The sequence below is a fragment of the Pristiophorus japonicus genome, chromosome 4, assembly GCF_044704955.1.
Source record: "Pristiophorus japonicus isolate sPriJap1 chromosome 4, sPriJap1.hap1, whole genome shotgun sequence".
In the NCBI taxonomy this organism is placed as follows: domain Eukaryota; kingdom Metazoa; phylum Chordata; class Chondrichthyes; family Pristiophoridae; genus Pristiophorus; species Pristiophorus japonicus.
This window is the reverse complement of record NC_091980.1, coordinates 263652130-263677456: the sequence shown is the minus strand read 5'-3', so window position 1 is coordinate 263677456 and position 25327 is coordinate 263652130. Positions and strand designations below refer to the sequence as shown.

At 46.2% G+C, this 25327-nt stretch overlaps 1 protein-coding gene across 1 annotated transcript in view; it reads right to left on the bottom strand.

The window, feature by feature from the left end:
• The window catches only part of mdga2a (MAM domain containing glycosylphosphatidylinositol anchor 2a), an 842847-nt gene that overhangs the window by 254506 nt on the left and 563014 nt on the right, over positions 1 to 25327 (bottom strand). The window contains exon 12 of the mRNA XM_070877927.1: positions 908 to 1056. Within this exon, the coding sequence (XP_070734028.1) occupies positions 908 to 1056 (149 nt within the window). The remainder of the gene's footprint in view (positions 1 to 907; positions 1057 to 25327) is intronic.

The window sequence follows — 25327 nt, the reverse complement described above, 5'->3', positions numbered from 1 at the left end:
CACATCAGCTACCTGTGTAGCCTCTGTAAGCAGTTTTGTACTGTAGACTTGTGTTCACGGGGGACCTAGCTTTTGACCATCTAAACTTATTTTACTTCAAACATTTAAGAAGAATCTGCTCATTGATTGATTGATTATTATTTATCTGTGTTAGGCTTAATGACAAGTCTAGAGTTGACAGGACAGAACCCCAATACACTACAGAACCCAGTAAAGGAAGCTAACTCATCAGCCTCTATTTGACTGGACCTGGTCACTCTGCTCATGTTCCACAAAATGTTTTATTCATCATTTCTATCAGAAAGTGAAAAATTCATTTGTGTTTTATGTCAAACCTTCATCTTTTTCATAGCCCTTGCAGTTTTTTTGGCCTGTATATCTCAAGATGAAGGGAAGTCACTATTAATGACAGCAAATTCCATCCAGCGACTGAATCATGCAAAACAATAATACAAATGGCCATGAGCAAATATTTTTTGTACGCTATTGCATATCTATAGAACTGGTCACAGGTTTCAGAAGCCATAATCACAAACAAGGCAATTACAAAGAGGGCACCCGTGTTTATTCCTGTACATTGGTTAGTTAACAAAAGCTGTGTATTATTTTGTGACTGGCTATCAATATGGTAGTTATTTTATTGTAACTATGATTTTATTTATTGTTGCGTGAATAAACGGTCACATTTCTTCTTCACAAAGTCTGCTGTGCACTGAAATAATGAATCATGTGTACACATTAAACCTTTAAATTCACTCATGCCGAAGCACTGTCACAGTACAACCGAACATATTAGTAACACGTCCATAGCAATTCAAGGTTCACTGTTCTGTCAAGGGGCAGTCCTTGAGGAACAGCAAAAATATTCATGTGGGAGGTGAAAAAGGAGGTTATTGCATTTTCATACCTGCCTAATCCCCAAACGATATGCAAGGATGCGGTCAACGGCATTAGGGTTCATCTGAGTCCACTGCAGCATGTAGGAGTACACCCGTGCTCGATTTTGCCAGAGTGGGTTAGGTGTATCATAGTAGAATTCAGGAGGATAAGCTTTACCTAGAAGGAACAATATTACAGTTATTGAGATGCTGAACCATATGCTCAGTGCACAGTGCACTAAAAGAGAGTAAAAATTCCAGAATGGGTTTCACACATGATAATCATGCTAACATAACAGAGAGTTGTTAACCTGTGAAATTCCCAGCCGCAGAGAGTTGTTGAGGCCAGTTCATTGAATATATTCAAGAAGGAGTTAGATATGGCCCTTACAGCTAAAGAGATCAAGGGGTATGGAGAGAAAGCAGGAAAGGGGTACTGAGGGAATGCTCAGCCATAATCTTATTGAATGGCAGTGCAGACTCAAAGGGCCGAATGGCACCTATTTTATATGTTTCTATGAGCCGCAATAGGATACACAACAAGAGCACTTATAAGTAGCTACGGAAATCAGGAATTCCACCATGAGTTGGGTGGCATTAACAATGCTCCGATACGGCAAGCGAGCCGCAGGTGGGCAGAGGAAATGCTTCAAGGACACCCTCAAAGCCTCCTTGAAAAAAATGTAACATCCTCACCGACACTGGGAATCCCTGGCCCAAGACTGCCCAAAATGGAGGAAAAGCATTCAGGAAGGCGCTGAACACCTCGAGTCTCTTTGCTGAGAGCAAGCCGAAGCCAAGCGTTGACAACGGAAGGAGCGCATGGCAACCCAGGCCCCCCACCCACCTGTTCCTTCAACCACCATTTGCCCCACCTGTGACAGAGACTGTAGGTCCTGGATTGGACTCCTGAGAACTCATGTCTAGTGTGGAAGCAAGTCATCCTCGACTCCAAGGGACTGCCTATGATGATGATGATCAATGAAATCCATAATAAGTAAGGGTTCATAATGGATGGTACAATTGTTTCAGTAGAAAGGTAATTATTTGTGTTTGAGGTTGTATAAAATGATAAGTAGGAGAAACAGGAATTTCAGAAAATCTAATTGATCTCAAATGTAACAAGGCTTAAGTGGATTTCATTGATAGAAGCAGACCATTAGGGAACATAATTAAAATAATTTGGGGATTTGTAATTAACATTAGGGTAACAGCACTGCAACACTGAATAAAACATTATGAACATTTAGCACAAAATTAATTCTGGAATGGAGATGATTTCATTAAAACCATGTGCAGTGAAACCTTGTAATTGCAAACAATGTCATTAAAAACCTCTTATTTTAACAAACATTTCTCTGGTTCTGGTGTCTCCTTTCTCACAGTTAGTAGGAGCTCCAAGAAGATAATCAAGGCTACTTAATCAACTCCACATATTTTAAGCTTTATTTGCACATTCCTTTTAACTCTACAAAGCTTGTTTTGGTCCTTACTGCCGTGTATAAAGCATCGCCTGGGCAGAGCATACAGGGAAATTGGCTCAGGGATACTGTATATTCATAACAGAACCAACTGATTTTCCTTCCATTCATTTAAATGGAAGAAAAATTGGGCAGGCACTGTTCTGGAAATGCAATTTTCCTCGCATCATTCACCTCACTGCAATCTGCCCAGGTGATGCTTTACACACAGAAACTGAAGACCAAACTCTACCTGTACTAGTCACAAGGGGTCATTTTCAACATTCACCACCAGGGCAGTAATCTGATGGAGTGGATTGCCTACCCTCTACAACAGACAGGTGATCCACTTCACCAGGTTACCGCCCAGACACTGAAGTTGAAAATGACTCCCCATATACTGTCAGGGGGAGAGGTGGAGCAGGGAGATCAAGGCAGCCTACTTAAGGCCCAGCATCGGTGAGGCCCAGCTTGTGCAGCTACAGCAGGGAGGCTAAAAAGAAGTAGAAAAAAATCGAAAGTGATGTCACAGCCAAGGGGGTAAGTGATTGGCTGGTGATTGGTAAGTAGCTTTTCATTTTTATTTTCTTCATCAGTAAGTAACCCTTAGCATTGATGTTGCCAAATTAAGTTAATCTAAGGGTTAAGTCATGGCAGGAGAGCTCGGACACATGTTATGATCCTCCTATACCATGTGGGAAGTCAGGGATGCTTCCGGTGTCCCTGACAACGATGTGTGCGGGAAGTGCATCCACCTGCAGCTCCTGACGGACCGCATTGCGGCACTGGAGCTGCGGGTGGATTCACTCTGGAGCATCCATGACGCTGAGAATGATGTGAATAACACATTTAGTGAGTTGGTCTCACCGCAGGAAAAGGGTACACAGCCAGATAGGGAATGAAAGACCAACAGGAAGAGCAGTGCAAGGAAGGTAGTGCAGGGATCCCCTGTGGTCATCCCCCTGCAAAACAGATACACTGCTTTGGGTAATGTTGAGGGGGATGACTCATCAGGGGAGGTCAGCAGCAGCCAAGTTGATGGCACCGTAGGTGGCTCTGCTGCACAGGAGGGCAGGAAAAAGAGTGGGAGAGAGATAGTGATAGGGGATTCAACTGTAAGGGGAATAGATAGGCGTTTCTGCGGCCGCAACCGAGACTCCAGGATGGTATGTTGCCTCCCTTGTGCAAGGGTCAAGGATATCTCGGAGTGGGTGCAGGACATTCTGAAAAGGGAGGGTGAACAGCCAGTTGTCGTGGTGCATATAGGTACCAACGATATAGGTAAAAAACGGGATGAGGTCCTACGAGACGAAATTAGGGACCTAGGAGTTAAATTAAAAAGTAGGACCTCAAAAGTAGTAATCTCAGGATTGTTACCAGTGCCACGAGCTAGTCAGAGTAGGAATCACAGGATAGCTCAGATGAATACGTGGCTTGAACAGTGGTGCAGAAGGGAGAGATTCAAATTCCTGGGGCATTGGAACCGGTTCTGGGGGAGGTGGGACCAGTACAAACCGGACGGTCTGCACCTGGGCAGGACCGGAACCAATGACCGAGGGGGAGTGTTTGCTAGTGCTGTTGGGGAGGAGTTAAACTAATATGCCAGAGGGATGGAAACCTATGCAGGGAGACAGAGGGAAATAAAATGGAGTCAGAAGCAAAAGATAGAAAGGAAAATAGGAAAAGTGGAGGGCAGAGAAACCCAAGGCAAAAGACAAAAAGGGCCACATTACAGCAAGGTTCTAAAGGGGCAAAGTATGTGAGAAAGACAAGCCTGAAGGCTCTGTGCCTCAATGCGAGAAGTATTCGGAATAAGGTGGAAGAATTAACTGCGCCGATTGCAGTTAACGGGTATGATGTAATTGGCATCAAAGAGACATGGCTCCAGGGTGACCAAGGCTGGGAACTCAAAATCCAGGGGTATTCAGCATTTCGGAAGGATAGACAGAAAGGAAAAGGAGGCGGGGTGGCGTTGCTGGTTAAAGAGGAAATTAATGCAATGGTAAGGAGGGACATTAGCCTGGATGATGTGGAATCGGTATGGGTGGAGCTGCGGAATTCCAAAGGGCAGAAAACATTAGTGGGAGTTGTGTACAGACCAACAAACAATAGTAATGAGGTCGGGGACAGCATCAAACAAGAAATAAGGAATGTGTGCAATAAAGGTATAGCAGTTATCATGGGCGACTTTAATCTTCATGTTGATTGGGCGAACCAAACTGGTAGCAATGCGGTAGAGGAGGATTTCCTGGAGTGTATTAGGGATGGTTTTCTAAACCAATATGTTGAGGAACCAACTCGAGAGCTGGCCATCCTGGACTGGGTGATGTGTAATGAGAAGGGACTAATTAGCAATCTTGTTGTGCGAGGCCCCTTGGGGAAGAGTGACCATAATATGGTAGAATTCTTTATTAAGATGGAGAGTGACACAGTTAATTCAGAAACTAGGGTCCTGAACTTAAGGAAAGGTAACTTCGACGGTATGAGGCGTGAATTGGCTAGAATAGACTGGCAAAGGATACTTAAAGGGTTGACAGTGGATAAGCAATGGCAAACATTTAAAGATCACATGGATGAACTTCAGCAATTGTACATCCCTGTCTGGAGTAAAAATAAAATGGAGAAGGTGGCTCAACTGTGGCTAACAAGGAAAATTAAGGATAGTGTAAAAGCCAAGGAAGAGGCATATAATTTGGTTAGAAAAAGCAACAAACCTGAGGATTGGGAGAAATTTAGAATTCAACAGAGGAAGACTAAGGGTTTAATTAAGAGGGGGATAATAGAGTACAAGAGGAAGCTTGCAGGGAACATAAAAACTGACTGCAAAAGCTTCTATAAATATGTGAAGAGAAAAAGATTAGTGAAGACAAATGTAGGACCCTTGCAGTCAGATTAAGGTGAAGTTATAATGGGGAACAAAGAAATGGCAAACCAATTGAACAAATACTTGGGTTCTGTCTTCAGGAAGAAAGACACAAATAACTGTACTAGGGGACAGTAGGTCTAGTGAGAAGGAGGAACTGAAGAATATCCTTATTAGGCGGGAAATTGTATTAGGAAAATTGATGGGATGGAAGGCCGATAAATCCCCGAGGCCTGATAGTCTACATCCAGAGTACTTAAAGAAGTGGCCCTAGAAATAGTGGGTGCATTGGTCATCATTTTCCAACAGTCTATCGTCTCTGGATCAGTCCCTATGGACTGGAGGGTAGCTAATGTAACACCACTTTTTAAAAAAGGAGGGAGAGGATAAATGGGTAATTTTCGACCGGTTAGCCTGACATCAGTGGTGGGGAAAATGTTGGAATCAATCATTAAGTCATTAAGGATGAAATAGCAGCACATTTGGAAAGCAGTGTCAGGATCGGACCAAGTCAGCATGAATTTATGAAAGGGAAATCACGCTTGACGAATCTTCTGGAATTTTTTGAGGGTGTAACTAGCAGAGTGGACAAGGGAGAACCAGTGGATGTGGTGTATTTGGATTTTCAAAAGGCTTTTGACAAGGTCCGCACAAGAGATTGGTGTGCAAAATCAAAGTGCATGGTATTGGGGGTAATGTACTGACGTGGATAGAGAACTGGTTGGCAGACAGGAAGCAGAGAGGCATGTTAAACGGATGCTTTTCATAATGGCAGGCAGTGACTAGTGGAGTGCCGCAGAGCTCAATTCTGGGACCCCAGTTCTTTACAATATACATTAACGATTTAGATGATGGAATTGATTGTAATATCTCCAAGTTTGCGAATGACATTAAACTGGGTGGCGGTATGAGCTGTGAGGAGACGCTAAGAAGCTGCAGGGTAAGTTGGACAGGTTAGGTGAGTGGGCAAATGCATGGCAGATGCAGTATAATGTGTATAAATGTGAGGTTATCCAATTTGGGGGCAAAAACACAAAGGCAGAATATTATCTGGATGGCGGCAGATTAGGAAAAGGGGAGGTGCAACGAGACCTGGGTGTCATGGTTCATCAGTCACTGAAAGTGGGAATGCAGGTACAGCGGGTGGTGAAGAAGGCAAATGATATGTTGGCCTTCATAGCTAGGGGATTTGAATATAGGAGCAGGGAGGTCTTACTGCAGTTGTATAGGGCCTTGGTGAGGCCTCACCTGGAATATTGTGTACAGTTTTTGTCATGTATTCAACCAGCATTGTAACCTATGTATAATCTGACCAAAGTTGTACACTGAGATAACAATGACCACTAGGTGGGAGACACTCCTAACCTGGACCTTCAGGTATCAAAGGGGAAGCTTCACCCACCTTCATCACTTGAGTGCTAAGAAATAAAGGACAGGTCACAGACTGACCTTCACTCAAGCATGGGCCTCGTGTGCATTTATACTGTGTAGTAAGGACGTAGCAATGGCGACGAGAAACTGGGATTTAAACCACGTGAGCATGGCCACTAACAGAACAGATGAGAGGTACTGTGTTAAGGAATGGTTGGGACAGAGATTCAACATTGTTAAAGCAGCACACAGTTCTCCAGGCAGACAAGGGCATTTGGGCATGCTCCAACATGTAGTCGAACCTAGAGGGGGAGTTCGACAGAGACAATGGCAAGCTGAACGGTGATTCACACCATTGCAAGGGACAATGCGGCCAGTAATGGGGCCATCAACACCTGTTAATGGCGCATTCAAGGACAGTCACAGGGGCAGTCAGGGACGATCGACTGGCAAGGAACCTTTTGTTTCAAACAACAGCTCATGTTGGAGGCGTGGAGGCACACACTCAGCCAGAGTTTGCAGAGATGAGCAAAATACCTGCAGAAATTGCAGAAGTGAACGCTCGAAGCTGAAGTTCAGCGAGTTCATATGGAGCACGTATACAGTTCATACACCAGGATGCCACCAATAATGATGAACGTGCTCCTCAATGGCATCCCAGTATCAATGGAGCTAGACACGAGGGCCAGCCAGTCCCTGATGGGTATCAAACAGTTTGAAAAGTTGTGGGCGTCCAAGGCCAGGAGGCCAAAATTATTGCCGATTGACGCACAGCTATGAACTTACACAAAGCAGATCATTCCGGTGCTAGGCAGTGCCACGGTAGTCGTGACCCACAAAGATTCGGAGAACAGGTTGCCACTCTGGATTGTCCCAGGGGACGGTCCCGCACTAATGGGGAGGAGTTGGCTTGCTGTCATGAACTGGAAATGGGGCTATGTCAATGCAATTTCCTCTGTGGAGCGAGTATCATGCTCACAGATCCTGGACAAATTTGACTCATTATTTCAACCCAGCATCGGCACTTTCATGGGGGCCAAGGTAATGATTCACATAAACCCGGACGCCAGGCCAGTACATCACAAGGCCAGAGCCGCGCCGTACGTGATGCGGGAAAAGATAGAAGGCGAATTGGACCACCTGCTAAGGGAAGGCATCATCTCACCAGTCGAATTCAGTGACTCGGCGAGCCCGATTATGCCGGTGCTCAAGGCGGATGGGTCGGTCAGGATATGTGGTGATTACAAGGCCACTCCAAGACCAGTACCTGCTACCGAAAGCGGAGGACCTCTTTGCGACGCTTTCCGGTGGCAAACTTTTTTCAAAATTGGACCTGACCTCAGCTTACATGACCCAGGAGCTGGCGAGTGAGTCGAAGAAGCTGACCACCATCACGACACACAAGGAGTTGTTTGAGTACAACAGATGTCCGTTCGGGATTCGCTCGGCCGCCGCGATCTTCCAACGAAATATGGAAAGCCTCCTCAAGTCGATTCCAGGGACAGTGGTTTTTCAGGACAACATCCTCATCATGGGTTATGATACTGAAGAACACCTCCACAACCCGGAGGAGGTGCTACACAGACTGGACCAGGTAGGGCTGCGACTGAAAAAGGCGAAGTGCGCCTTCCTAGCTCCAGAGGTAGAATTCCTGGGGATGAGGGTAGCAGCAGATGGGATCAGCCCTACTGCGTCCAAGACGGAAGCGATTCAGAGAGCACCCAGACCCCGTAACACGACGGAGCTGCGTTCGTTCCTGGGGCTCATGAACTATTTTGGTAACTTTCTTCCCAAATTGAGCACGCTGTTCGAGCTGCTACACGTGCTCCTACGCAAAGGTCGCGAATGGGTCTGGGGGGACAGCCAGGAAAGGGCTTTTAATAGAGCACGCAATTTGTTATGTTCCAACACTCTGTTAAAACTATATGACCCACGTAAGAAACTTGTGTTAACGTGCGATGCGTCGTCCTATGGTGTCGGGTGTGTGTTTCAGCATGTCAATGTCAAGGGTCAGTTACAGCCGGTAGCTTATGCCTTCAGGAGTCTGTCCCAGGCAGAAAGGGGTTACGGGATGGTAGAAAAGGAGGCGTTCGCATGTGTATATGCTGTAAAGAAAATGCACCAGTATCTGTTTGGCAGGAAATTTAAGCTGGAGACAGATCACAAACCCCTAACGTCCCTTTTGGCCGACAACAAGGCCATAAAGACAAACGCATCGGCCCGCATACAGAGGTGGGCACTCACGGTAGCCGCCTATGACTACACAATTTGGCACAGACCGGGCACCGAAAACTGCGCCGATGCACTCAGCAGGCTCCCACTAGCCACCACTGAGGGGGCTACCGAGCATGCTGCTGAGATGGTCATGGCTGTTGAAGCTTTCGGAAGCGAAGGCTCACACGTGACAGCCCGTCAGATTAAAGTCTGGACAAATAGAGACCCGCTATTATCTCTAGTCAAGAAATGTGTCCTTAATGGGGACTGGGCAGCCACGTACAGGGCATGCCCTGAGCAATTTAAACCATTTCACAGGCGCAGGGATGAACTCTCGATTCAGGCCGATTGCCTACTGTGGAGCAACCGCGTAGTCATGCCCCAGATGAGCAGAGAGGTGTTCATCAGAGAACTCCACAATGAGCACCCAGGCATTGTCATGATGAAAGCAATTGCCAGATCACATGTTTGGTGGCCAGGGATCGACGCAGATCTGGAACTTTGTGTTCGCAGGTGCAATACGTGTGCCCAGCTGGGCAATGCGCCCAGGGAAGCCCACCTTAGCCCCTGGCCATGGCCCGCCAAGCCTTGGTCACGCATCCATGTGGACTACGCAGGTCTTTTCATGGGAAAAATGTTTTTGGTTGTAGTTGACGCCAACTCCAAATGGATCGAGTGTGTCATTTTAAATTCAAGCACAGCCTCTGCCACGGTAGAAAGTCTACGGGCAATGTTCGCCGCCCACGGTCTACCGGACGTCTTGGTCAGCGACAATGGCCCGTGCTTCACAAGCACTGAATTTCAGGACTTCATGGCAGGCAATGGAATTCATCATGTCAGAACGGCACCGTTGAAGCCGGCCTCAAACGGCCAGGCAGAACGAGCAGTGCAGATAATCAAACAGGGGATGCTCAGAATCCAAGGGGGTTCCCTACAAACCCGCTTATCACGCCTCCTGTTGGCCTATAGATCCCGACCACACTCACTTACAGGGGTTCCACCCGCAGAGCTGCTAATGAAAAGGACGCTCAAAACCCGGCTATCCCTTATACACCCCACCATGAAAGAAACTGTCGATAGCAGGCACCAGTACAATATGACTATCATGAAAGGAATGCGAGGGCGCGATATATTGATGTAAATGATCCTGTTTTTGTCCTCAACTACGCTGCAGGGCCCAAATGGCTCGCAGGCACTGTGATTGCCAAAGAAGGAAATAGGATTCTGGTAGTTAAACTTACCAATGGACAAATCTGCCGCAAACACGTGGATCAAACAATAAGTAGGTTCAGCTACCCCATAGAAGAAGCAGAGGAAGAACACGATGTAGAGTTCACTCCACCACAGGTGACCGAACACAGGAACCAAAGGGAGGAGAGCTCAATCACTGTGGGCAGTCTGGATAGGCCTGAGGCACCGCAAACAGCAGACACTCAGGCCAGCGCCCAACAACCAGAGCCCCAACTCAGGCGCTCCACAAGGGAGCGTAAACCACCAGAGAGACTCAACCTGTGATAAGACTTTGGGGGGGAGGTGATGTCATGTATTCAACCAGCATTGTAACCCATGTATAATCTGACATAAGTTGTACACTGAGAGAACAATGACCACTAGGTGGGAGATACTCCTCACCTGGACCTTCAGGTATAAAAGGGGAAGCTCCCCCCACCTTCATCACTTGAGTGCTAAGGAATAAAGGACAGGTCACAGACTGACCTTCTCTCAAGCATGGGCCTCGTGTGCATTTATACTGTATAGTAAGGACGTATCAGTTTTGGTCTCCTAATCTGAGGAAGGACGTTCTTGCTATTGAGGGAGTGCAGCGAAGGTTCCCCAGACTGATTCCAGGGATGGCTGGACTGTCATATGAGGAGAGACTGGATCAATTGGGCCTTTATTAACTGGAGTTTAGAAGGATGAGACGGAATCTCATAGAAACGTATAAGATTCTGACAGGACTGGACAGGTTAGATGCGGGAAGAATGTTCTCGATGTTGGGGAAGTCCAGAACCAGGGGACATAGTCTTAGGATAATGGGTAGGCCATTTAGGACTGAGATGAGGAGAAAATTCTTCACTCAGAGAGTTGTTAACCAATGGAATTCCCTGCCGCAGAGAGTTGTTGATGCCAGATCATTGGATATATTCAAGAGGGAGTTAGATATGGCCCTTACGGCTAAAGAAATCAAGGGGTATGGAGAGAAAGCAGGAAAGGGTTACTGAGGGAATGATCAGCCATGATCTTATTGAATGGCGGTGCAGGCTCGAAGGGCCGATTGGCCTACTCCTGCACCTATTTTCTATATTTCTATGTTTCTAACAACTCACCAGAATTGAACAAAACTGTCAATGATTCATCTTACTAACTCTGCTAATAAATAGTGCTTTTTTCTCCACTGGGTTTTACAAGGTCGGGCCACATATAGTCAGTTCCTTGCCAGTTCTAAAGCAAGATTTTGCAAAGTTGACCCATTAAGACATGGTAGACAGTGATAGGGGCATCACACCCCTGAAGGAAGAAAGTGGAACCTGCCTGCTTGTATGTGGATTAGCAAGTGATCAGCTCAGATGTATGGTTATATAATGGTTCTTCGCGGCTGTTGCTGAGAGTTAACACATGACTAACCAAATTCCTCCACGATACATCAATGTAAGCCTCAGGAATACATTCACCAGATCTGCTGCAGTGCTTTGGACAATAGGGCAGGAGTGATACCCGCCTTCCTGTATGGCTCAGAGAAGTGAACCATATACAGCAGACACCACAAAGCGCAGGAGAAATACCACCAGCGCTGCCTCCGCAAGATCCTCAAATCCACTGGGAGCATAGACGTACCAATGTCAGTGTTCTCGATCAGGCCAACATCCCCAGCATCGAAGCACTGACCACACTCGACCAGCTCTGTTGGGCAGGCCACATCGTCCGCATGCCCAACGAGAGATTCCCAAAACAAGCACTCTACTCGGAACTCCTACACAGCAAGCGAGCCCCACGTGGATAGAGGAAACATTTCAAGGACACCCTCAAAGCTTCTTTGATTAAGTGCAACATCCCCATTGGCACCTTGGAATCCCTGGCTCAAGACTGCCCTAAGTAGAGGAAGAGCATCCAGGAGGGTGCTGAGCACCTCGAGTCTCGTCGCCGAGTGCATGCAAAAATCAAGCACAGACAGCGGAAGTAGCGTGCGGCAAACCAGACCCCCCACTCACCCTTTCCTTCAACCACTGTCTGTCCCACCTGTGATAGAGACTGTAATTTCCATATTGGACTGTACAATCACCTGAGAACTCACTTTTAGAGTCTTCCTCGATTTTGAGGGACTGCCTATATAGCTTTGGACAGCAGCTCTGAAAAGCTAAAAAGGATGTTAACAATATTGACTGTTTCCATCTGTCTGAGGATTGGAACCTCCAGGCTGCTTCCATTGGTTTCTTAAGTCTGTAAAGTTCGAAAATGTTTTAACAACAAATATGCATCATTGTTAATAAAATGTCAAACAAACTATCTGCAGAAGTTAGCAAAAAATGGCTTAGGTTGTTTGGTTTTCCTATGTGATCACTAACTGGCTGAGTTGCCAAGTCACATCATAATGCTTTAAAACAGAGATGCCACTCAGTTGCAGCCAATATTCAAAGTGACATGGCTCCTGTTGTATTACAAGACAGCAGCACAAATCCTGAGGTATTACAAGACAGATCGCTTTGCGAAGACTGATTATTGTGCAGCCTTTAAGATCATTTTGACAACCTGTGTACAAAGTACACCCCATTAACTAGTGAGAAGGGAATCGTATTCCAGTGGATTGCCACCTACTATCATTCTAAATGCTTTCATGAATAATATCTGTACACTTACAGCAGAACTGTCAATGCTGGGCAAATCATAAGCATGAGATTTTCATTCACGAGTCAGCCACATACCTGAGGCATCGCCTCATGTCAAATATATAAACGCAGCAAGTTGCATCCATCACACAGGCCAGAGGCAACAATCTGTCTGTGCTTTAATATCAGTCCACTTTCTTTTCACTGCTGCTCCAACTCATTGATGGGGTTTGGGTTCTTCAGTTATCATTGAAGTGACTGAGTTTCCTCTCTTGATAGCTATGGATAGAAAATAGGTGCAGGAGCAGGCCATTCAGCCCTTCTAGCCTGCACCGCCATTCAATGAGTTCATGGCTGAACATGAAACTTCAGTACCCCCTTCCTGTTTCACGCCATACCCCTTGATCCCCCGAGTAGTAAGGACTTCATCTAACTCCCTTTTGAATATATTTAGTGAATTGGCCTCAACTACTTCCTGTGGTAGAAAATTCCACAGGTTCACCACTCTCTGGGTGAAGAAGTTTCTCCTTATCACGGTCCTAAATGACTTACCCCTTATCCTTAGACTGTGACCCCTGGTTCTGGACTTCCCCAACATTGGGAACATTCTTCCTGCATCCAACCTGTCCAAACCCGTCAGAATTTTAAACGTTTCTATGAGGTCCCCTCTCACTCTTCTGAACTCCAGTGAATACAAGCCCAGTTGATCCAGTCTTTCTTGATAGGTCAGTCCCACCATCCCGGGAATCAGTCTGGTGAATCTTCGCTGCACTCCCTCAATAGCAAGAATGTCCTTCCTCAAGTTAGGAGACCAAAACTGTACACAATACTCCAGGTGTGGCCTCACCAAGGCCCTGTACAACTGTAGCAACACCTCCCTGCCTCTGTACTCAAATCCCCTCGCTATGAAGGCCAACATGCCATTTGCTTTCTTAACCGCCTGCTGTACCTGCATGCCAACCTTCAATGACTGATGTACCATGACACCCAGGTCTCGTTGCACCTTCCCTTTTCCTAATCTGTCACCATTCAGATAATAGTCTGTCTCTCTGTTTTTACCACCAAAGTGGATAACCTCACATTTATCCACATTATACTTCATCTGCCACGCATTTGCCCACTCACCTAACCTATCCAAGTCACTCTGTAGCCTCATAGCATCCTCCTCGCAGCTCACACTGCCACCCAACTTAGTGTCATCCGCAAATTTGGAGATACTACATTTAATCCCCTCGTCTAAATCATTAATGTACAATGTAAACAGCTGGGGCCCCAGCACAGAACCCTGCGGTACCCCACTAGTCACTGCCTGCCATTCCGAAAAGTACCCATTTACTCCTACTCTTTGCTTCCTGTCTGACAACCAGTTCTCAATCCACGTCAGCACACTACCCCCAATCCCATGTGCTTTAACTTTGCACATTAATCTCCTGTGTGGGACCTTGTCGAAAGCTTTCTGAAAGTCCAAATATACCACATCAACTGGTACTCCTTTGTCCACTTTATTGGAAACATCCTCAAAAAATTCCAGAAGATTTGTCAAGCATGATCTCCCTTTCACAAATCCATGCTGACTTGGACCTATCATGTCACCATTTTCCAAATGCGCTGCTATGACATCCTTAATAATTGATTCCATCATTTTACCCACTACTGAGGTCAGGCTGACCGGTCTATAATTCCCTGCTTTCTCTCTCCCTCCTTTTTTAAAAAGTGGGGTTACATTGGCTACCCTCCACTCCATAGGAACTGATCCAGAGTCAATGGAATGTTGGAAAATGACTGTCAATGCATCCGCTATTTCCAAGGCCACCTCCTTAAGTACTCTGGGATGTAGTCCATCAATTTATCGGCCTTCAATCCCATCAATTTCCCCAACACAACTTCCCGACTAATAAAGATTTCCCTCAGTTCCTCCTCCTTACCAGACCCTCTGACCACTTTTATATCCGGAAGGTTGTTTGTGTCCTCCTTAGTGAATACTGAACCAAAGTACTTGTTCAATTGATCTGCCATTTCTTTGTTCCCCGTTATGACTTCCCCTGATTCTGACTGCAGGGGACCTACGTTTATCTTTACTAACCTTTTTCTCTTTACATACCTATAGAAACTTTTGCAATCCGCCTTAATGTTCCCTGCAAGCTTCTTCTCGTACTCCATTTTCCCTGCCCTAATCAAACCCTTTGTCCTTCTCTGCTGAGTTCTAATTTTCTCCCAGTCCCCAGGTTCGCTGCTATTTCTGGCCAATGTGTATACCATTTCCTTGGCTTTAATACTATCCCTGATTTCCCTTGATAGCCACGGTTGAGCCACCTTCCCTTTTTTATTTTTACGCCAGACAGGAATGTATAATTGTTGTAATTCATCCATGCGGTCTCTAAATGTCTGCTATTGCCCATCCACAGTCAACCCCTTAAGTATCATTTGCCAATCTATCTTAGCCAATTCATGCCTCATACCTTCAAAGTTACCCTTCTTTAAGTTCTGGACCATGGTCTCTGAATTAACTGTTTCATTCTCCATCCTAATGCAGAATTCCACCATATTATGGTCACTCTTCCCCAAGGGGCCTCGCACAATGAGATTGCTAATTAATCCTCTCTCATTACACAACACCCAGTCTAAGATGGCCTCCCCCCTAGTTGGTTCTTCGACATATTGGTCTAGAAAACCATCCCTTATGCACTCCAGGAAATCCTCCTCCACCGTATTGCTTCCAGTTTGGCTAGCCCAATCTATGTGCATATTAAAGTCACCCATTATAACTGCTGCACCTTTATTGCATGCACTCCTAATTTCCTGTTTGATGCCCTCCCCAACATCACTACTACTGTTTGGAGGTCTGTACACAACTCCCACTAACGATTTTTGCCCTTTAGTGTTCTGCAGCTCTACCCATATAGATTCCACATCATCCAAGCTAATGTCTTTCCTAACTATTGCATTAATCTCCTCTTTAACCAGCAATGCTACCCCACCTCCTTTTCCTTTTATTCTATCCTTCCTGAATGTTGAATACCCCTGGATGTTGAGTTCCCAGCCCTGATCATCCTGGAGCCACGTCTCTGTAATCCCAATCACATCATATTTGTTAACATCTATTTGCAGTTAATTCATCCACCTTATTGCGGATACTCCTTGCATTAAGACACAAAGCCTTCAGGCTTGCTTTTTTAACACCCTTTGTCCTTCTAGAATTTTGCTGTACAGTGGCCCTTTTTGTTCTTTGCCTTGGGTTTCTCTGCCCTCCACTTTTCCTCATCTCCTTTCTGTCTTTTGCTTTTGCCTCATTTTTGTCTCCCTCTGTCTCCCTGCATAGGTTCCCATCCCCCTGCAATATTAGTTTAACTCCTCCCCAACAGCACTAGCAAACACTCCCCCTAGGACATTGGTTCCGGTCCTGCCCAGGTGCAGACCGTCCGGTTTGTACTGGTCCCACCTCCCCCAGAACCGGTTCCAATGCCCCAAGAATTTGAATCCCTCCCTGCTGCACCACTGCTCAAGCCATGTATTCATCTGCGCTATCCTGCGATTCCTACTTTGACTAGCACGTGGCACTGGTAGCAATCCCGAGATTACTACTTTTGAGGTCCTACTTTTTAATTTAGCTCCTAGCTCCTTAAATTCTTTTCGTAGGACCTCATCCCTTTTTTCACCTATGTCGTTGGTACCAATGTGCACCACGACAACTGGCTGTTCTCCCTCCCATTTCAGAATGTCCTGCACCCGCTCCGAGACATCCTTGACCCTTGCACCAGGGAGGCAACATACCATCCTGGAGTCTCGGTTGCGTCCGCAGAAACGCCTATCTATTCCCCTCACCATCGAATCCCCTATCACTATCGCGCTCCCACTCTTTTTCCTGCCCTCCTTTGCAGCAGAGCCACCTACGGTGCCATGAACTTGGCTGCTGCTGCCCTCCCCTGATGAGTCATCCTCCCCAACAGTACTCAAAGCAGTGTATCTGTTTTGCAGGGGGATGACTGCAGGGGACCCCTGCACTACCTTCCTTGCACTGCTCTTCCTGCTGGTCTTCCATTCCCTATCTGGCTGTGGACCCTTCTCCTGCGGTAAGACCAACTCACTACACGTGATACTCACGTCATTCTCAGCATCGTGGATGCTCCAGAGTGAATCCACCCTCAGCTCCAATTCCGCAACGCGGACCGTCAAGAGCTCGAGGCGGATACACTTCCCACAGACGTAGCGCCCAGGGACACCGGAAGTGTCCCCGAGTTCCCACATGGTACAGGAGGAGCATATCACATGGCCGAGCTCTCCTGCCATGCCTTAACCTTAGATACACTTAAATTGGTAATAACAATGTTACAGTTCACTTACTGATATAAAAAAGAAAAGAAAAGCTACTCACCAATCACCAGCCAATCACTTACCCCATTGGCTGTGACGTCACTTTTTGATTACTTTCTACTTCTATTTTGCTTTCTCTCCCGCTGTAGCTGCCTTTTGATAGGCTGCTCCCGCGTCTCACCAACTGCTGCTGGCTCTCGATCTCCCGCTGGGCCTTTTATAGGCTGCTCCCCTCTCACCAACTGCTGCTGGCTCTCGATCTCCCGCTGGGCCTTTTATAGGCTGCTCCCGCGTCTCACCAACTGCCGCTGGCTCTCGATCTCCCGCTGGGCCTTTTATAGGCCGCTCCCCTCTCACCAACTGCTGCTGGCTCTCGATCTCCCGCTGGGCCTTTTATAGGCTGCTCCCCTCTCACCAACTGCTGCTGGCTCTCGATCTCCCGCTGGGCTTTTATAGGCCGCTCCCCTCTCACCAACTGCCGCTGGCTCTCGATCTCCCGCTGGGCCTTTTATAGGCTGCTCCCCTCTCACCAACTGCCGCTGGCTCTCGATCTCCCGCTGGGCCTTTTATAAGTCGCTCCCCTCTCACCAACTGCCGCTGGCTCTCGATCTCCCGCTGGGCCTTTTATAGGTCGCTCCCCTCTCACCAACTGCTGCTGGCTCTCGATCTCCCGCTGGGCCTTTTATAGGTCGCTCCCCTCTCACCAACTGCCTCTGGCTCTCGATCTCCCGCTGGGCCTTTTATAGGTCGCTCCCCTCTCACCAACTGTTGCTGGCTCTAGATCTCCCGCTGGGCCTTTTATAGGCTGCTCCCCTCTCACCAACTGCTGCTTAGAAGGCTTATTGGCCAATCACCAATCAGAGATCACCTGTAAGTGGTGGTCTCAGATGGGCAAGAATGTGCATTGACTGCTAATAAGAAGCAGCTAGGGTAAAGACCCATCAAAATACGCATATAAAGTTAAAGCCAAATTCTGATGGATCTGTTGTGAAGTTTGTTTCTTCAGTTATCTATCTGCAGTGAATCCTGATAATTCAAAGCCAATTTTGCACGAAAGAAATTGAATCATCTAATAATTTGAATTAAGCAATGCAAATTGCACAGCAGAGTGGTAATTTACTACAGGTACTAAAATATTTGAATTAAGTGACGTTGAATTAAAAGTAATCTATATTTATTCAGATACCCTGTTTAGGTTTTTATCTTTATCCAAGAGCAGTAATATAGGATAGATATATGGATTTATATACACTTGCCTCTCGATTGTGTTGATCACACATACAAAGTGTCTATCACACAAATAAATCCTAATTAGCACAAATTTCACAATAAAAAACATTTATTACACTGTTTTGAAACACAGCCCTCACAAAGCTTTTTCAGAATCTGCTGAGTCTGAGTTCTAAGGCTTTTAAACTTTTCAGCCTGGAGAGGGAGTGTCAGAAAGGTGACCTTATAAAAGTATGTAAGATAGTAAACCATATGGAAAAAGTAAATCTAGTATATTACTTTCAGATAAATTGAGAGTAGACAAGGTGTCACAGATTCATGTTCGTAAAAGGCAAATTAAGAACAGATATCAGGAAGTCCTTCTTCACACACAGTGGCCAAATACATGAAATGAACTTTTGGATGAAGTAGTGAACCCTGGAATCATTTAAAAAAAAATGAATACTGCGATGGGAGGAAGGTAGGATCTCTCAGAATGGATGAACTAAGATGGACAAATAGGGGTACGGTTGTGTAGTGGTTATGTTACTTCATTAGTAATCTCGAGGCCTGGACTAATGATCCAAAGAAGTGAGTTCAAATCCCACAATGGCAGCTGGGGAATTTAAATTAAATTAAATAAATCTGGAATAAAAAGCTAGTATCGGTAATGGTGACCATGAAACTACCGGATTGTTATAAAAACCCATCCGGTTCATTAATGTCCTTTCGGGAAGAAAATCTGCCGTCCTTACCTGGTTTGGCCTATATGTGACTCCAGACCCACAGCAATGTGGTTGACTCTTAACTGCCCTCTGAAATGGCCACTCAGTTGTACCAAACCGCTGCGGCAAAGTCAGGACTGTGGGAGTACCTTCACCACACAGACTTCAGCGATTCAAGAAGGTGGCCCACCACCACCTTCTCAAAAGCAATTAGGGATGGGCAATAAATGCTGGCCTTGCCAGCGATGCCTACATCCAATGAATAAATAAAATAGTCTCCTTCATCTGTAACCTTGTGATCTTACAATTTTACTTTTCTCTTTTCCCCAATGGCCTTTTCTGATTTAGATGGTGGCAACACAGCTTGGTGTCGGTTCCAATGCCACCTATTCCCCATGATGCAGTTACATTTTCTGTAAGTCGAGAGCATCCATATCAGTTTGCTTCCTCCCACCTAACAACCTTGCTAAGGCCTTGCAACACTCATCATCTGGCTCTGTGTGTCAGCTGGCACAGAGAGCTCTATCCATTGGTGATCATAAGAATACACAAGGTCGCCTCTCTATGTTTTACATTTGTGGTGATGGCGAACAGAAATTACTGCTCGAGTGACTATCTTCATCTGCCTTTATTAAACCCTAACCCCTGCTTTGGAAAGTGATGATGGCTAATTATCTATGCAGGATTATACTGCATGTAGAATTTACCAATATCTCTCAAAGATTCCAGGTACCTTTCCCCTGCAGAGGAGAAGAATTCCTTTCTGGGCTTTTAAAATGAGTTTAAAGGGGCAGACGAAGCCCGCGGGGGATAAAAGGGGATGCATTCATGGAGACCCCCCCCCCCCAGTGTTTGGACTCATAGGAAAGGGAATTCAAAATGGACCTAAATTACAGAAGCTTGAGATCCCCTAAACATCTATGGGAAGGAGCATATCAATTTTAAGATTCTACAACATTTTGGCTGCAAAAAAGAGTTACCAAATACAGGAGGTGGAGCCAACGTCTGAAGCAATTCACCACCTCAGAGATAATCGAATTACCCAATCAAGCACAATGGAAATCATGGTCAGGAAACTGGACAATCCTAAAACAATGCAAAACCAGTGACAGCACATTCTCACACCCTAATCGAGTTACTGCTGACAAAGGAGACATTTGAAAATCAATGGATAGAACTGTTTAAACAGAGCCCAAGAGATTTGATGGGAGATAATGGAGCCTTTTTTTTTATATATCTATTCCCCAGTTTTACAAGGAAAAACTAACAAAACACAGACTGGAACTCGCACAGACTTGAACAGAACACAGACTGGAACTCGCACAGACTCGAACAAGGACACAGACTGGAACACAGACACAGACACATGCAGCCTGCTTTCTCTACAGTGAAGAAATGGAATAGTGAAGGAAACTACCAGAACTCATCAGGAACTGCCCGAGCACGAGGCCCACGAAACGGAAGGTTGTCAGCAACCAAATTGACAACCACTCTACAATCTACTTCTGAACGACCCAACGGGTGAGAAATTACCAAAAGGGACTAACTAAAACTATTCCTAACCAAAGAAAGTGGGTACTTACCCCATACATCCAAAACGCAACTTACCGCATCAACGGACGCACCCGAACCGAAGACTACGCAGTCCGAAGTCCTCTCCTCTGTCCGGGGTGCAGCTCGCCTAGAAGGCCAAGTGCAGCGAACCCCGAAACCGTGATTCACCGGCAACTGTCTAAAGGGATTGGTGACCATAGCCCCTGAACCCTCAGAGCTATAACTTAGTCAGTTAGGGGAATTGGGAGGGGGGAGGCTGGGATAACTTGTGTAAATGTATCTGCATTCTCTTCTTTACCCCATTTAGAGTTTAAGCTGTATTCTTTTCCCCACAGGCTGTAATTTGACATTTTATTCAATGTGTTGTATCCTTCAGTGTGTATTGGTCTGTGTGTGTTATTAAAGGTGTGCCTTTTACTTCTTTTTAAACACAATAAAGCCATACCTGCTTCCTACCTTGAAACCAATTGTCTGTCCAAGCCTGTCACAGACCCTTCATAATTCCAGTGTCTAGAACCAAGGGTGTGGGAGCGATTCGGAACCGCTCATATAAGGTCAGAAAGGAAAGCTGACCCCCTGCAAACCACCCCTTACATGCATGATCTTTTGGTTTGTTTCTCATAGTAAGCTTTAGTGCATAGCCTGTGTGAAAATGGAACTGATTGATTAGAATGAATCAATTTGCATGTAAAATATAATTTTTGGTTTGCAGAAAAGCATTAACTGGAATACAAAGACAGTGAATGTAGAAACACTGGTCTTGAGTGCAGGGAGTTGCACATTTTGAAGACAATTCATATTCCTCTCATTTTCACTGTTCAGATTTCTCTGGATCATTTGTATTCCTATATGACAGAGGTTATTTCATAGAGAAAAGGAAAGCGTTAGAATGACCCACTCATTTTACATTTTTTCTGATTTCTTGCTAATCAGAGTTTTCAAAAAAGTTCTTCCTCTCGTTGCCTGTGATGTCCTGTGTAGTTACCTGCTCTGACCTCATATTACTTCTGTTATGTATGTAAACCTGTAATTACCATGTCTAACCACCAGAGAGCTTATCCCCTGGAGTCCAAAAGGATCCCACAATCCCTTGGGAGCAGCTGTATATAAGGAGGCCTCACAGGCTGAAGAGGCACTCTGAGATTTGTAATAAAGGACTACGGTCACACCTTACTTTGAGCTTGTAGTATCTTGTCTGACTCTTTATCCAAGACATAACAACTGGTGATGAGATACAAATGACAAACCCCAACGCAACAATGCAGAGAACTGTGGGCATCCTGGAAAAATTTTCGGAGGGAGATGATTGGGAAACCTTCGTGGAGCGACTTGACCAATACTTCGTGGCCAACGAGCTAGAAGGAGAAGGGAACGCTGCCAAACGAAGGGCGATCCTCCTCAGCATTTGCGGGGTGCCAACGTATGGCCTCATGAAAAACCTGCTCACTCCAGCAAAACCCATAGACAAGTCATACGATGAGTTGTGCACACTGGTCCGGGAGCATCTAAACCCGAAGGAAAGCGTTCTGATGGCGAGGTATCGGTTCTACACATACAAGAGGTTTGAAGGCCAGGAAGTGGCGAGCTACGTCGCCGAGCTAAGGTACCTTGCAGGACATTGCAAATTTGAAGGACACTTGGAACATATGCTCAGGGACTTCTTTGTACTTGGCATTGGCCATGAAGTAATACTTCACAAACTTTTGACTGTAGAGACCCCAACCTTGAGTAAAGCCATAGCGATAACCCAGGCGTTTATCTCCACCAGTGACAATACCAAACAAATTTCCCAGCACACTAGTGCTGCTGCAAGTACTGTGAACCAAAGTAACATTGTTTTCAAATCAAAATGTACATGGCAGAACTTACATGCCTGCAGCTGCACGTCCACAGATAACTCAGAGTCCGCCATCAAGGGTGGTGAGTACAAGGCAATTAACACCATGTTGGCGCTGCGAGGGTTATCATCAATTCCATTCATGCCCCTTCAAAGGATATGTTTGCAAGAGCTGTGGAATAATGGGACACCTCCAACGTATGTGCAGGCGAGCTGCAAACTCTGCAAACCACCATGTTGCAGAGGAGGACAGATCCACGCTGGATCATGATGAACCAGAGCCTCGGATAGAGGAGGTAGAGGTATATGGGGTGCACACATTTACCACAAAGTGTCCCCTGATAATGCTGAATGTTGAATTAAATGGACTCCCAGTGTCCATGGAGCTGGACACGGGCGCAAGCCAGTCGATAATGAGTAAAAAGACTTTCGATAAATTGTGGTGCAACAAGGCTTCAAGGCCAGTCCTGACTCCCATTCGTACCAAACTTAGAATGTACACAAAGGAACTGATTCCCGTAATTGGCAGTGTTACCGTAAAGGTCTCCTACAATGAAGCGGTGCATGAATTACCGGTACTGGGCGATGGCCGCACGCTGTTCGGCAGGAGCTGGCTGGGAAAGATACACTGGAACTGGGACGAAGTCCGAGCGCTTTCGTCCGTCGACGACACCTCATGTGCCCACGTCCTAATCAAGTTTCCCTCGCTGTTCGAACCCGGCATCGGGAAGTTCCAAGGAGCCAAAGTGCAGATCCATTTGATTCCGAGGGCACAATCGATCCATCACAAAACAAGAGCAGTACAGTACATGATGAGAGAGAGGGTTGCGATCGAGCTGGGCAGGCTGCAATGAGAGGGCATCATTTCGCCGATTGAATTCAATGAGTGGGCCTGTCCGATATTCCACAGGAACATGGAAAGCTTGCTGTATTCGGTCCCGCGCACCGTGGTCTTCGGGACACCGTCGAGCACCTCCAGAATCTGGAGGAGGTTCTTAGTCGGCATAATTGTGTGGGGCTCAGGCTAAAATGCTCAAAGTGCGTTTTCCTGGCACCTGAAGTGGAGTTCCTGGGGAGAAGAAACTTGGCGGATGGCATCAGGCCCACCGATTCGAAGACGGAGGCAATCAAAAACGCACCAAGACCACAGAACATGATGGAGCTGCGGTCGTTTCTCGCACTCCTGAACTATTTTGGTAACTTCTTACCGGGACTTAGCACATTGTTAGAACCCCTGCACTCCTTACTGCATAAAGGAGATGAATGGGTATGGGGTAAAAGCCAAGTAAATGCCTTTGAGAAAGCTAGGAAGCTGTTATGTTCAAACAAATTGCTTGTGTTGTACAATCCATGTAAATGTTTGGTACTAGCATGTGATGCGTCGTCGTACGGGGTCGGGTGTGTATTGCAACAAGCTAATGAATTTGGAAAATTGCAACCGGTTGCTTATGCATCCAGAAGTCTGTATAAGCCGAGCCGGCCTACAGTATGATCGAAAAAGAAGCGTTAGCATGTGTTTACGGGGTAAAGAAAATGCATCAATATCTGTTTTGGCTCAAATTTGAATTGGAAACCGACCATAAGCCACTTATATCCCTCTTTTCTGAAAATAAGGGGTTAAATACGAATGCATCGGCCCGCATCCAGAGATGGGCGCTCACGTTATCCACATACAACTACGCCATCCACCACAGGCCAGGCACAGAAAACTGTGCTGATGCTCTCAGTAGGCTACCATTGCCCACTACTGGGGTGGAGATGGCACAGCCTGCAGATTTAGTTATGGTAATGGAAGCATTCGAGAGTGAGCATTCACCTGTTACCGCAGACAGATTGGAACCTGGACGAGCCAGGGTTCTAATCTGCCGGTGCAGTAAAAAACTGTGTGCTCCACGGGAGTTCGTCTAGTGTCCCGTTAGAGATGCAGGAACAAATAAAGCCAGTGGCGCAAAGATGAAATTTCTATTCAGGCAGACTGCCTCATATGGGGTAATTGGATAGTTGTGCCAAAAAAGGGCAGGGACACTTTCATTAGTGATCTCCACAGTACCCACCCAGGCATTGTAATGATGAAGGCGATAGCCAGATCCCACGTGTGGTGGCCCGGTATCGATGCAGACTTAGTCCTGTGTGCACAAATGTAATACATGTTCCCAGTTAAGCAATGCACCCAGGGAGGTGCAACTAAGTTTATGGTCTTGGCCCTCCAAACTGTGGTCTAAGGTTCATGTCGACTATGCAGGCCCATTCTTGGGAAAAATGTTTTTAGTGGTTGTAGATGCGTACTTCAAGTGGATTGAATGTGTGATAATGTCGATAAGCACGTCCGCTGCCACCATTGAAAGCCTACGGGCCATGTTTGCCATGCACGGCCTGCCTGATGTCCTTGTAAGTGACAATGGGCCGTGCTTTACCAGTAATGAATTCAAGGAATTCATGACCCGCAATGGGGTCAAACATGTCATGTCTGCCCCGTTTAAGCCAGTGTCGAACGGCCAGGCAGAATGAGCAGTTCAAACAATCAAGCCGAGCTTGAAAAGGATAACTGAAGGCTCACTGCAGACTCGCTTATCCCAAGTCCTGCTTACTTAACGCACAAGACCCCACTCGCTTGCCGGGGTCCCTCCCGCTAAAGTGCTCATGAAAAGGGTACTTAAGGCAAGGCTCTCGTTAGTCCACCCTGATCTACATGAACAGGTGGAGAGCAGGCGGCTTCAACAGAATACATATCATGATCGCGCAAATGTGTCACGCGAAATTGAAGTAAATGATCCTGTATTTGTGTTGAACTATGGACAAGGTCCCAAGTGGATTGCTGGCACTGTTTTGGCCAAAGAGAGGAGTAGGATGTTTGTGGTCAAACTCTCAAATGGACTCACCTGCAGAAAACACTTGGACCAAACCAAACTCAGATTTATGGACTATCCAGAACAACCCACAACTCCTACTTTTATCGACCCTCCAACACACACACAAGTGACAACTGACACAGCGGTTGACCACAAAGCAGAACCCATCACCCGCAGCAGCCCAGCAAGACTCACCAGCCCCAGAAGTTCAGCAAGGCCAGCTGCACAGCAG